The sequence below is a fragment of the Protopterus annectens genome, chromosome 2.part1 (genome assembly GCF_019279795.1).
Source record: "Protopterus annectens isolate FY-2018-M chromosome 2.part1, PAN1.0, whole genome shotgun sequence".
Classification (NCBI taxonomy): Eukaryota; Metazoa; Chordata; order Ceratodontiformes; family Protopteridae; genus Protopterus; species Protopterus annectens.
Genome location: NC_056729.1, coordinates 1,788,175,224 through 1,788,190,179, shown reverse-complemented (window position 1 = coordinate 1,788,190,179; position 14,956 = coordinate 1,788,175,224). Strand labels below are relative to the sequence as shown.

The following is a 14,956-nucleotide window of genomic DNA, read 5'->3' as shown; positions in this document are numbered from 1 at the left end:
CTTGAGGAGTCAAACATGGAAGAACATCCCTTTGCAGCTTTTGAGGACTCTGATGCTGATTCCATCTGCCTCCCCTCAAGGACCTTTCTTCTGGGGAAACCTTAAATTCCCTCAGAGAGTACTTTCAATGGGAGGCCCAGAATTACCCTCAGTCTAAGAGGAGACAGAGAGTTTCTTGACCTGCCTCAGCATAAACCTCTGGCCATTCCTCCTATCCTGGATGTAGTGGAGGATGTTTTCTAGAATCTGCCCTTTCACCAGATTCTGTCCCCCCAGCACCCAGGAAAACCGACAGATATATACAGGGTGCAGGACACCCACAAATATCTTTTAAAAACCTGACTGTAGACCTTGAAGTCATTACTCAAGGCCCTAAGGGAACTAGGGCAATCTCATCTAAAAATTTCATCCCAGCTGACAAAGAAAGCAAAACTTTAGACAGAATGGGGAAAAAAGGTATACACTTCAGCCACTTTAGCTGTAAGAGCCTTAAATTGTCAATTTTTTACGCTAAAGTTACAGCAGAATGTCCTTGAACTAATTAAACAGAAGTTATCTTCCATTCCTGGCAATGGTACTTACCTCATACAGTCTAGCTGTCAGGTAGCCAAACACTCCTTGTATTATGGATGATGTTCATCGTGTTACACTGCTGCAGTCATTACACTTGGGTTATCATGCCATCAGGCGGTTCCGCAGTCGGCCAGAGTTCCAAAGTCTTGGTCTGGCGTCGGTTGCTGTCGCTTCTTCCCTGACGTCAGTGCGCCAGGAGTGTATAAGATGCATCCAACGCCATTTTCTTCAGTCTTTCTTGCCGCACGGTGCCCGAAGCAAAAGCAGTTCGCAAGGGCCGGTCGGCCGACTCTTGAGATTTTCGAAGTCGAATTTCAGATCCGAAGTCTTCAATAAAGCTAAGTACCCCATTGGGGAAACTTTTTTTCTTGCCTCAGACCGATGTCAGAAAAAGTTAATAATTGTATTTCTTGTGGGAAGCAAATACCTCATAAGGACTTCCACTCTTACTGTATTCCATGGCTAGGCCCTGATCACGACGTCACTAGTTGTCGGTTTTGCGCTAGATTTAACAAACGCACTACAAAAAGACATTTTGATTTTGCTTTGCACTACTTTGGCCGAAGGTTTAACTATACTATGCCGTCTGATCAACCGACGACCGCAATACCGAAAAAATGCAAGGACAAGGATAAAGACAGGCATCTGAGGTCCAAAACCGACAATGAAACCTCCTCTAGGCCAGTCGCCGGTTCTCAGTGAGGCGCTTTCACAGCCCCTGACACCCGCTATCTCAGAGCCACAGGCCGCCTCCAACTCCCACGTGGAGACAACTAGGCCTCTGGAAACTCAAGGTATTGGGCCTAAGGAAACTAATCCCTCAGATGGGTCCGGAGCCGCTGACCAGGCATCGGCTTCTGAGGGTGTTTTCAGACCTTCACAACTTACCATTAAAGCAACAGCCAAGACAAAAGTACCATTAAAGACAAAGAAACAAGTACAGCATTCTCCTGGACAGTCTTCCATGCCTAAGAAACAGATGCTTAAAATGGCCGAAGACCTCATTACTCTAATATGGGGTTCCCATCCCCCTCCTGAGAAAAGGCCTAGCAGGATACAGACTATGATTCCTCTGATCAAGTTTCCATTTCCTCTGATTCCTCTTCAGACCAGGGATACTCTTTACCCCCCTATGAGGTCTCTGATGCTGAAGAATCTATCCCTTCAGCCTCTCCTCCTGAGGATTATTCTTTTGGGGAAACTTTACATACCATGAGGGAGCATTTCTACTGGGAAAGTCAGGATTATTCAGAATCCAAGAAAAGACTCAGGGATTTCCTTTTATTGCCTCAGCACAGGCCCCTGGCTATTCCGCCTGTGCTAGATATTGTGGATGATGTGTTCTCTGAATCCAGCTTATCTCATGATTCTTTACCCCCTGCACCAGCCAAGCCAGATAGGTATTATAGAGTCCCTGACTCTCACAAATTTCTTTATAAAAACCCTTCTGCTGATCCAGAAACTATTTCCCAGGATCCAAAAGGGGTTAAGGCTTCCATTGCAAAAAATCCAGTACCCTCTGACAGAGATTCCAGAGCTTTGGATAGATGGGGGAAGAAAGTATACACTTCTGCAACTTTAGCAATAAGAGCCTTAAACTGCCAGTTTCACATGCTTAAGTATCAACAGTATTTAATGGCTCAGTTAAAACAGAAAATGCTTGCAGGCTCAGAAGCTCCTGATTGTAAAGAAATGCAGGATTTAATGCATGCAGTTGAACAGGTGGGAAAACATACTCTGCAATGTGGTTTTGATTCTTTAGAGGCCTCTTGTAGAGCCACAGTTACAGGTTCTGTGATTAGAAGACATGCTTGGTTAAAAGAACAGAGTTTACCTGATCATGTTAAGGCAAAATTATTGGATGCTCCTTTACAGCATGATACCTTGTTTGGTGTTAAAAGAAAATGGAGGATAAGGCTAAATCTATGCAAACAGTCAAGGATTTCTTACAGGTACAGCCATGACCTTGTGGAACACAGCTCTAACATATCAAGTTCACCTGCACGCACAATTCCTGCCAGGAAAGAAAAATACTCTAGCAGACGATCTAAGCAGAAATATCATGGACCCTCACGAATGGAAATTGAATCCACAAATCTTCAGCATGGTAACCCAGACATAGATCTTTTTGCCTCCCCACTGAATTGCCAACTACAAAAATTATGCACAAGGACTTATCACAAACAAGCATGGAAAGTGGATGCTCTTTTGTTCAGCTGGAAAAACCTAAAAGTTTATGCCTTCCTGCCACTGCCTCTCCTTTCAAAGGTACTCCTAAAAGCCAGACAAGAAAAACCACAGATGATCCTGATTGCTCCATACTGGCCACGCCAGCACTGGTACCCTATCTTAAGGAACTTAGCTCAAGGCCCACCATGGATTTTGCCTCAAATTCCACACCTTCTGACTCAACAAAACAATCAGATCCTGCATGGTCAGCTCAAAACCCTAAACCTGGCTGCATGGCAGATTCATTAGTCAAACAGGCAACACCTCTCTCTAAAGCTGTTATGGATGTCATTTTGGAGGCCAGGAGGCGTAGTAGCAGGAAAGCTTACTCAGGAAAATAGAAGAGATTCTGCGCCTGGAACCAGGCTCAAAGCTTTGACCCTCTTGTTCCAAACATTCCTCAGATTTTACAATACTTAACTGAGATGCTGGACAGAGGCCTATCCTTCTCATCAATTAAGATCCACGCCTCTGCCATTTCAGCACATTACAACACGGATCCTCCTTTATTCTCTCATCCCTTGCTAAAGCAGTACCTCAGAGGGGCTAAAAACTTAAGACCGCCCCGGAGAGCACCAACACCAACTTGGGACCTCAATTTTGTTTTGGAAAAACTAACCCTGCCACCTTTTGAGCCAGCCAATACAGCCGATCTAAAATTTTTATCATGGAAAACAGCTCTGCTCCTGGCAGTAACTTCAGCATGAAGAGTCTCAGAGCTACAGGCATTAATGGCAGTGGAGCCTTTTATAATTTTTCATCAGGACAGGGTTCTTTAAGGACAAACCCTACCTTTATGCCAAAGGTGGTATCTAGTGTGGCTCTTAACCAAACCATCCATTAGCCAACTTTTTATCCAAACCCCCAGAATAAAGGGGAGAAACTTCTGCATTCTTTGGACATACACAGGCAGCTACGCTTCTACTTGGGCAAAACAAAAACTTTCAGGAAAACTGAGCAACTGTTTGTAGCATATGCCGCAGGATCACAGGGCAAGGCTATCTCAAAGCAGACTATATCCAAATGGATAGGACACTGTATTCGTTACTGCTACACACAGCATGGAAAATCATTCCCAAATAACATTAGGCCACATTCCACCAGGGCAACAGCCACTTCAACAGCCTTTCTCAGAGGAGTACCTAACAAGGAAATTTTGGAGGCTGCAACTTGGAGTTCAGTGCACACCTTTACCAAGCATTACCACCTGCCTCTTTACTCTAAATCCAGATCAGGATTTGCCACTGCAGGGCCTCATAGCCAATCCTAACTCTTTATAGACCAGCCACCCAACCTTAGCTTTGGGATTCTACCCAAGTGTAATGACTGCAGCAGTGTAACACGATGAACATAGTACAGTTTTGTACCTACCATAAATTTAGATGTGCGAGTGTTCACACTGCTGCAGTCCAGGTTACCCTCCCTCCATCCCCTCTGAACTAGCTGGACTTATCTATAACTTTCTATCCTATACAACCTTTGTGGTGTATTTGCTTGTAACTGAAGGTGTTGTTTTTATTTTATATGTATATTTTTTATTAGCAATATGTATTGCCTACCTACTTGGGGGCACCTGATATCTGGGGCAAGAAAAACTGAAGAAAATGGCGTCAGATGCATCTTGTATACCCCTGGCGCACTGACGTCAGGGAAGAAGCAACAGCAACCGACTCGGGACCAAGACTTTGGAACTCTGGCCAACTGCGGGACTGCCTTGACGGCAGGATAACCCAAGTGTAATGACTGCAGCAGTGTGAACACTCGAACATCTACATTTATGGTAGGTACAAAACTGTACTTTCTTCATGTTTCACTGTTGCAGTCATCATATTTGGGTTATCCCTGCCAGGGTAGCCCTCGGCCGGCCGAATACCAGAGACTTAGTATTTCTGCATAGGCTGCTGTCACTTCAGGACTGACGTCAGGTCGTCAGCCGACGCCATTACATCAGTCTTTCTTGCCATGGAGCCCGAAGTAGATACAGTTCGCACACGTGCAGGTCGACCGCTACCTGAGTTTTCATCTACCAAATTGAAGTTGAAGTCTTCTAATGCTAAGTACCCCATTGGGGATCCTTTTTACTTGCACTAACCAAAGTCAGAAAAAGTTCATAATTGTCTCTCCTGTAGAAAGCAAATACCACACCGATACTTCCATTCTTACTGCGTCTCTTGTTTAGGCCCAGACCGCGACGTCGCCCATTGTCGCTTCTGTGCTTTGTTCAATGCCTGAACCATCTGTCGTCGAGCCCTTATTGTAGCCAGATATTTTCGCTTACAGTCCTCGAATTCCGAAATGGCTTCAGTAAGCCATCTGACAGCAGATCTTTCGAAAAAACATAAAGATAAATACAGAGACAGACCGGACAGGCCCAAACCTACCGACGACGCTTCTGTTAAGCTAGTCGTCAGTTCTCCGGTCCTGAGTGAGGCGCTTTCGCAGCCCCTGATGCCCACTTCTGTGGATTCCCAGGCCGCTACTGAGACCCTTTTGGAGTCCAGTATGCCGCAAAACTCTTCAACTAAGGATCTTGCAGTCGTCTCTACTTTGGATGGGTCCAGAGCCTCTGAGCAGGCACTGCCTTCCGAGGAAGTCCTTCGCACTACCAATTCTCGACATAAACTGACGTCTTCTTTGGCGACTACCGTTCTTTCAAACACGACCGAGTTTCTAAGGCCCAGGGTACGAACTGCACCCAAGAAACCGACCCACTCTCAGGCGCCTGCTTCCTTGCCTCAGTCTCAAATGCTTAAAATGGCGGAAGACCTTATCATGCTGATGAGGGGAAGCCAAGCTACCCTCTCCAAAAGGAAGAGAGATCTGTCCCCTATAGTTTTGTCTGAACAAGTGTCAAATTAATCTAATGCATCTGAATATGAAGACATGCATCCCCTCTCTACTTATGAGGATTCTCATGCAGAAGATTCCATTCCTTCAGCCTCTTCCCCCAGAGGATGTTTCCTTTGGGGAAACCGTGCATACCTTAAGGGAGCATTTCCAATGGGAGAGTCAAGACTACCCTCAGTCTAAAAAGAGACTCAGGGAATTCCTAGATCTTCCACAGCACAGACCCTTGGCCATCTCCCCAGTCCTAAATGTTTTGGAGGATGTTTTCCTGGGATCAAGCTTGACTTCACCCAGAAAACCAGACAGGTACTATAGATTACCTGACTCACACAAATATATTTTTAAAAATCCTACTGCTGACCCTGAGGTAATTTCTCAAGGGCCTAAAGTGATTAAAGCAACCTTTACTAAGAATCCCACCCCTCAGATAGGGATTCCTGACAGATGGGGTAAAAAATTATACACCTCAGCTTCTCTTGCTATCAGGGCACTAAATTGTCAGTTCCATGTGCTGAAATTTCAGCAACATACCCTGGAACTCCTTAAACAAAAATGTCTTCCTTTCCTGCTTGGGCAGAATCTAAAGAATTACAAGAGTTAAAGCATTCTGCAAGTCAAGTAGCTAAGCACACCTTGCACTGTGATTTTGACACTCTAGAAACTTCTTGCAAGGCAGCAGTCACTGGATCTACCATTAGAAGGCATGCATGGCTTAAGGAACAGCCCCTGCCAGACCATGTCAAATCTAAATTGTTGGATGCCCCCTTGCACAAAGATAACTAATTTGGCACTAAGGCAGAAGAGGTCTTAAAAAGATAGAAGAAAAAGCAAAATCTATGCAAACAGTTTTTCTTGCAGGTCCAGCCCCCTAGGTTCGGCAGGCATTGTCCCAACAAACACTGGTCCTTTCCTGCTCCCAGTAAGCCAGTCCAGCCTAGACCCCGGGGAACCAGACCCCCCCAGACAGCAGCCACAGGGAATGCAGAGATCTAAGCAGTGGACTACCTCCACTTCAAAACCAGGGAGTTCTGAGCCACCCCCTTATGGTAAGAACTCACAATGACTCATCACCCCCCCCACCCCTCCCTCTGCCCACCTTCACTTACTCCTAGGAGGAAAACTCTCCTTTCATGCAACCACCTGAGCCACCATTACCAATGACCACTGGGTTTTGAACATGGTGTCTCAGGGATCCAGTTTTTCCTTCCACACCCTTCCAACCCCAAAAGGGTTCCCAGATCTACCACCAAACTAGTGGGCAGAGGCTCAAATGTAAATCCTTTCCCTGCTGTCTATGAGGGCATTAGAGCACGTTCCTGCAGAACAGATAAGCCAAGGTTTCTACTCCAGACTTTTCCTGGTGCCCAGAAAAGAGGGCACCTCGTGCCCCATCCTCGATCTATACATTCTAAACACCTTCCTGGTGATCCCAAAATTCAAAATGCTCACCCTCCTGCAGTTGCTACCCATACTCTCCAAGGACACTTGGCTAGCCACCCTAGATCTAAAAGAGGCCTACCTCCACATCCCTATCAGGGAATCATGCAGGAAATTTCTCCGTTTCCAGGCAGGATCTCAACACTTTCAGTTCTCTGCACTTCCCTTTGGTTTATCTACTGCTCCCAGAGTTATCACAAAATGTCTGGCTCCAGCCATTGCCTTTTACAGACAAAGAAAAATTCAAATTTACCCATACTTAGATGACTGCCTTATTCAGGCACACAGCCAGGAGATGCTGCTCAAGCACTTGACTTTTGTAAAGACCCTACTAACCTCCCCTAGAGTACACAGTCAACGAAAAGAAATCCAAATAGGTGCCCACCCAAAGAATTATCTTCCTGGGAGCAAGCCTGGACACAGCATCCCAGATGGCATACCTTAGACCAGAGGAACAAATTTTCCTGACAGCCTACTTCTCTCAACTAGCCACCAGGCCCCAGCTATCTGCAAGGAAGATCCTGCAAGCTCTGGGGTTCATGGCATCTTGCATACTACTCATTCCATATGCCAGACTGCATATGAGGAAACTTCAGTGGTACCTAAAAAGCCTTTGGTGTCAACACTCTCAAGAACTGGAAACTCTTCTACCTATAATTCCTTGCCTCAGAAAAGCTTTTCTTTGGTGGGCAACAGCATGCTCCCACAACAAGGGACTGCCTTTCTTACCACCCCCCGCCTCCCAGACCCTCACCACAGACGCATCAGGCTATGCTTGGGGAGCACACATGGATGGCAGGTGCATACAGGATCAGTGGAGCCTGCAGCAAATCCCTTTGCACATCAGTCAAAAAGAGATGATAGCTGTGCAGCATGCCTTGATAGCTTTCAAGCCCCTTCTCTCTCCAGGTTGTCTCCTGATCAAAACAGACAACACCACTGTGATGTGGTAGATCAACAAGCAGGGAGGGACGCACTCCTATCCTCTATGCAGGCTGGCCATAGCCCTTTGGCACACAGCCTCTGCCATGCAACTACACCTGTTATCGCAATTCCTACCAGGCTCTCTCAACTCTCTGGCAGACCAATTAAAGTGGCAGCTCAACAGAGGAATCTTCACCCTAATAACTCAGAAATGGGGCACCCCAAAGGTCTACCTCTTTGCCTCCCTCACCAACCATCAGCTCAGCAAACTCTGTACCAGGGAGCATCACTGCATGGCTTGGAAAGTGGATGCCCTGTCCTTCCCCTGGGTCAATCTATTGGTCTATGCCTTTCCTCCACTTCCTCTCATCCCCAGGGTACTGCTCGAACTAAAGGAGGAAAAAACAAGGATCATTCTTATAGCTCCAGACTGGCCCCTTGCTGCACAGCCTGCCCCCACTGCCCCAGAGTGAAGGGGAATTCATGCATCCCCAATTGCAGGCATTCAATTTGGCAACTTGGTTTATTCCCTAACCCCGAACCATTATGCCAACCTTAGTAAACAGGTTCTAGATGTTATACGTGAAGCCAGACGCCCTAGCACCAGAAAGTCTTATACTGACAAATGGAAAAGGTTCTGCACCTTGATCCATGCTAAGGGAGACATTATGGCATAGCCCTCCCTCCCTCTTATCCTGGATTACTTACCTGACCTACTACACAGTGGCCTCTCTTTCTCCTCTATAAAAATTCATGCCTCTGCTATTTCTGCTCATTTTTCCACTGAGCAGCCCCTTTTCTCACACCCTTTGATCAAACCGTTCCGAAGAGGGGCTAGCAACTTGAGGCCATGCAGAAGGGTACCAACACCAGCTTGGGACCTTAACTTTGTATTGGAAAAGCTCACCCTGCCCATTTTCAAACCAGCTTCTTCTGCAGAGCTAAAATTACTCTCTTGGACGACAGCCCTCCTCCTGGCCATCACTTCAGCCAGAAGAGTCTCTGAGCTGCAAGCGCACATGGCTGTGGAACCCGTCATCATCTTCCATGCTGACAGGGTATCCCTAAGAACTAACCCATCCTTCATGCCCAAAATGGTGTCCATTGTGGCTCTCAACCAATCCATTCATTTGCCCACCTTTTTTCCTAATCCCCAGAACAAGGAGGAAAGGATTCTGCACTTTCTAGATGTGCAGACAGCTCAGATTCTATGTAGACAGGACTAAATCCTTCAGAAAATCTAATCAGTTGCTGGTTAGCTTTGCTACAGGGGCAGAAGGCAAAGCCATCTCCAAATTGATAGCCCACTGCATTCATTTCTGCTACAGACAACATGGAAAGCCTCCCCCTAACGGTGTCAAGACACACTCCACAGGAGCAGCCTCCACCTCTGCAGCTTTCTTCACATGAGTTCCCAAAAGCGACATCCTGGAGGCTGCCACCTGGACATCTGTTCACTTTTACCAAGCATTACCACCCGCCTCTCTTCTCCAAATACAGGGCAGGGTTTGCATCTGCAGTCTTGCAGGGCATCCTAGCCAGCCCCTAGTTTCCTTGACTGCCTCCACCCATTTCCTCAGCTTTGGGAATCAACCCAAATATGATGACTGCAACAGTGAAACACGAAGAACATAGTACGGTTGTGTACACTTACCATAAATGTAGATCTTTGAGTATATTCACTGTTGCAGTCATGGTTTCCCTCCCTCCAGAACCTGGCTCTTACTTGGGGGCTCCTGACAGTTTAGGGCAAGAAAAACGGATGTAATGGTGTCGGCTGCCTTACTTTATACTACTGACGACCTGATGTCAGTCCTGACGTGACAGCAACTGAAGCAGAAATACTAAGTCTCTGGTATTCGGGCCGGCCAAGGGCTACCCTGGCAGGGATAACCCAAATGTGATGACTGCAACAGTGAATACACACGAACATCTACATTTATGGTAAGTGGTACTTTTTGATATCTTAGACGCTTCTACCAGGGCTGCAGTCACAGGCTCAGTAATCCGAAGGCATGCCTGATTAAGGGAGCAGCCTTTGCCTGACTAGGTAAAATCCAAACTGCTAGGCTCCCCTTTAGATAAAGACTAGTTGTTTGGACCTAAAGCCGAAAAGGTCAGTAAGAAAATGGAGGACAAACCCAAGTCCATGCAAACTGTCAAGGACTTCTTACAGGTGCAGCCTCCCAGGTTCAGCAGAAACTTCCCCACTAAACACTGGTCCTTTCCCTCTCAGACAAAACCAGTCCAGAGAAAGGGACGCAGAGACAGAACCCCTAGGCATCAGTCCCATAGCCAACAAAGACCCAGGCAGTGGTCCACTGCTGTTCCTAGGCAAGGGAGTTCTAACCAACTCCCTTCTCCAACGAATCTCAATGACTCTCTCCCCTCTCCTCTACCCCTCATGTCATCAAACAGGCTAGGAGGAAGACTTTTCCTCTTCCTAGGAAACTGGCAGGCCATCACCTCAGATCTATGGGTCCTGAAAATTACCAGCGGGTACAGATTCTATTTCAAAGAAAAGCCAAAAAGGTCAGGTTGCCCAGACGTCCCTGCAAATCAGAGGACGGAAGCTATTCATCAGGTCAGAAAGCTTTATGCCCAAGGTGCTGTAGAATCTTTACTAAAGGAACAGACCGGAAAAGGATTTTATTCAAGACTGTTCCTAGTTCCCAGAAAAGAGGGCACCTGGCACCCTATCCTAGACTTCTCCACCCTGAATCTGTCCTTCCTGGTTCCAAAATTCAAGGTGCTGACTCTACAAAAACTACTACCTATGCTCCTGCCACAAGCCTGGTTAGTGATCCTGGATCTGAAGAATGCCTACCTGCATATTCCTATCACACAGTCCTGCAGGAGTTACTTAAGGTTCAGAGCAGGGTCCCAACACTTTCAGTTCTCTGCTCTGCCCTTTGGCTTATCCACTGCTCCCAGAGTCTTTACCAAGTGCCTGGCTCCTTTCATTGCATTTTGCAGACAGAAGGGTATACACATTTTTCCTTATCTTGATGATTGCCTTATCCAGGCAGAAACCAAGGAAAAACTCCTGCAGGATCTCTCTTTTCAGACACTACTAACATCACTGGGATTCACCATCAACCTGGAGAAGTCCCATCTACAGCCCACACAAAGAATAACCTTCCTGGGCACCCTTCTAGACACTTCAGCACAAATGGCCTTCCTTCCCCTGGAAAAGCAGGCCTTTCTACAGTCTTAATTCACCCAGCTGGCACTCAAAACCCACCTCACTGCCAGAAAAATCCTGCAAGCCCTGGTATACATGGCCTCCTGCATCCTGCTGGTATCCCTTGCCAGACTGCACATGAGAAAATTGAAATGGTACCCAAGAAACCTCTGGTGCCAACACTCCCAGTCACTGGAACACCAGCTCCCCCTGATTCCATGTTTAGGGAAGGAGTTCCTATGGTGGGCCGAGGCTTGCACTCTGAACAAGGGCCTTCCCTTTGTCCTTCAGCCACACGACCAAACCATAACCACAGATGCCTCAGACATTGCCTGGGGAGCTCACAAAGGAACACTGCGAACTCAGGCCTTTTGGGAGCAAAGAGGTTCAGGGTCTCCATATCTACATGAAAGAAATGCTATCGGTACACAGAGCAGTCCTAACCTTCCAGGGACATCTGTCACCAGGAGTCTTCTTAATCAAGACAGACAACACTACTGTCATGTGGTACATCAGCAAGCAGGGGGGGGCACACATTCATACCCCCTGTGTCGCTTAGCTATGAAAATGTGGCAGTCAGCCTCAAATCTGGGACTGCATCTGATAGCACAATACCTTCCAGGGAAACAAAACACCCTGGCAGATCAAGTAAGCAGACAACAACGGTATTCCTTTGAGTGGCAGTTGCACAGGGAGGCCTTCATAAAGATCAGTCAGATATGGGGGAAACCAGACATAAACCTTTTTGCAAGCTACTAGAATTGCCAACTGACCAAATTCTGCACAAGAGAGTTTCACCCAGAAGCTTTGGGGTGGACGCCCTCTCCTTCCACTGGGGCAGCCTGTTTGTGTACGCTCCCCCCCCCCCCACTACCTCTGATATCCAGGGTGCTGCTCAAGATCAAAGAGGAAGGGCCAAGGGCTATCCTAATTGCCCCAGACTGGCTGAGGCAGCACTGGTAACCCATGCTTCTCAATCTGAGCATACATCCTCCCATCCACCTACCCTCCACTACAGGCCTTCTCACACAACAGAGAGGGAAGCCACTGCACCCAGGTCTTGCCACACTCAGGTTAACCACATGGCTGATTCCACAAAGGCAGATAACACTTCAGCCATGAGCAAACAAGTGTTAGACAATATTAAGGAGGCCTATAGACCCAGCACTAGAAAATCTTATTCCGCAAAATGGAAAAGGTTCACCTGCTGGTGCAGCAGCAGAGGTGCAGAGAGCGCCAATGCCACTTTAACACTGGTTTTGGAATACCTGGCAGAGCTTCTAGAAAAGGGGTTGTCTTACTCCTCTGTCAAGACTCATGCTTCATATATCCAGACAGAGCAGCCCTTGTTCTCTCAACACTTCTTAAAACAGTTCCTCAGAGGTGTGGCTCACATCAGACCAACTAGAAGACCACCTGCACCAGCGTGGGATCTACACTTTCTTTTGAAAAAGTTAACTGTACCCCCTTTTGAGCCAGCATCCTCAGCAGATCTCAAGTATCCCTCTTAGAAAACTGCTTTCTTGCTAGCCATCACTTCTGCAAGGAAGGTATCTGAGCTCCAGGCCTTCATGACCACTGAGCCCTTCATCATTTTCTATGCAGACAGGGTCTGTCTGAGAACCAACCCCTCCTTTATGCCTAAGGTGGTCTCTGATGTAACCCTCAACCATCACTAAGCACTACCAGCTGGCTACATTCTCCAAAACCAGGGCAGGATTTGCATCAGAGAGTTATTATCTAGGAATTGGGCTATTTACCAGTTACGTTTGTTCTGTCTGTATCCTGTGTTAGTGTTACATCTTTTATATAGTCTAATATAGTTGTATATAGTATAAGTTTATTTCCTATTATTAGTATTTGTTTTGTATTTGAAATATTTTTTTCTTTTTTCTACCTTATATTTTGACTAATATTATGCCTAACGTGATAAATTGTTGTGTATTTACCTGTAATGGAGCTTTTCTCCCCGGGCCTCTACTGAAAACGGATATTGTGTCCAGATGGACTAGCCCGGTCAACAAATGTAAAATAAATAAATAATAATAATCTACAGTCCTGTAGGGCATGCTAGCATTCCCATAACCTACTTAGCATGCCTCCACCCACTTTCTCAGCCTCGGGAATCTTCCCACAACTGATGACGGCAACAGTGAAACATGAAGAACATAGTACAGTTGTGTACACTTACCATAAATGTAGATGTTCGAGTGTATTCACTGTTGCAGTCCTGTTTCCCTCCCACCTTCCCCCATATTTCTATATTCTCTTAGGGGCTCCTGACTATTGGGGGCAAGAAAAACTGATGTAATGATGTCGGCTGCCACCCTTTATAGCCCTGATGACCTTATGTCAGCCACAGTCTCAGGACAGCCGACGCAGGAGGGAAATCTTTACTCTAGTATTCAGGCCAGCCGAGGGCTACCCAGCAGGGATAACCCACAAGTGATGACTGCAACAGTGAATACACTCGAACATCTACATTTATGATAAGTGTACACAATTGTACTTTTACTTTGTCTCCACTTGGGAAACTGCACCACACAGTGTATCCATGAGTGCATTGGGCCCTCTCCTCGAAAGAGGCTAATGGGTCATGCAGCTTCAGTCCTTCCCTTCTATGCATGGCTCCTCCAGTGCCAGGGCCGCTAGTAGAACCATGGCCACTTGGGTTACATTCAGAGCTCCATTCCATTTGCGCCAAGTTATAAATTTTGACATGTCATTCACTTTTTAGCTTGCAGTTGTGTAAAATGTTCATTCTCATTTGTGTTTGTTTAACAAAATGTATTACAGATACAGAAGTTTAGATTGATTCACTAGTAAAGGTTTTGTTTGGTTTTCAGTAGTCTTTGGTTGTATTTTATTTAGTTTTCTTGCTTATTTAACACCAGTAAGCTGTTACAGTATTATTTTAGTTTTGCTTAAACGTAGTTGTCCCTTAGGATTAAGCACCAAGTGTTTCTGAATCCCACTCTATGTCCTTTAACTCTAGCTTTGCAGAAGCCTTCTTAAAATGCATCACTTGCTTTTGCAATTGGTTATTATTGTTCCTTCTTTGTTTTTCACAGGTGTCCATTCTGGTGAAGTGCTACAGTCGTTCAGATACTCACATCAGAGGTTTAAAGCATAAAGGTTATCATGCAGGACTACAGACATGAAGACATGGACTTCATTTGGGTTGGCCATAACTGTGCAATCACAAGCAACACATTTTCTTGTGCTGTCAGATCACCCCTAAAAATGGGATATCAGGCCTTGATAAGCATACCTGGTTAAAATCCAATAAATGAATTTTGCTTTTGTCTGTTTTGTTCTTTAATAATATTTATTATAGTTTTCTTTGCCATTGATGTAAATGGCATTATGAAGTAAAATTTTGTATGATTTCTGTCACATTTTTAAAATAATGAATACTGACTTAAGAAATCGTAACTGTAAAAATTGTTTTGTAATAATACTTCATAAAGTCCAAATAAGTATTAAATGCTGCTACACAGAACTGCTGCTGCAATGTATTGTAGCAGATACTAAACAATAAACTACTGCTACTGTTATTTTATGAGATAATAGTATTTTATTGTCATTGACATTTCACAATATACCGTAAAAATTAACTTACTAGAAGGTTGGTGTTGACATTTCACAACATATTGTGGCATATAACTTACTGGACAAGTATTATATGGTATCATTTTGGAATTTTAAATCTTTTTGAACTGCATTTTATAATCACATGCTGTCAGATATGATTGAAGTCTG

At 45.6% G+C, this 14,956-nt stretch overlaps 1 protein-coding gene across 1 annotated transcript in view; it reads left to right on the top strand.

Annotated features, from left to right (window-relative positions):
• Positions 1-14,751, top strand: part of MTOR (mechanistic target of rapamycin kinase) — a 4,577,509-nt gene extending 4,562,758 nt beyond the window's left edge. Inside the window, exon 58 of the mRNA XM_044063218.1 lies at positions 14,266-14,751. Coding sequence (XP_043919153.1) covers positions 14,266-14,281 — 16 coding nt within the window. The 3' untranslated portion in view covers positions 14,282-14,751. The remainder of the gene's footprint in view (positions 1-14,265) is intronic.
• The last annotated feature ends 205 nt before the right edge of the window (positions 14,752-14,956 follow it).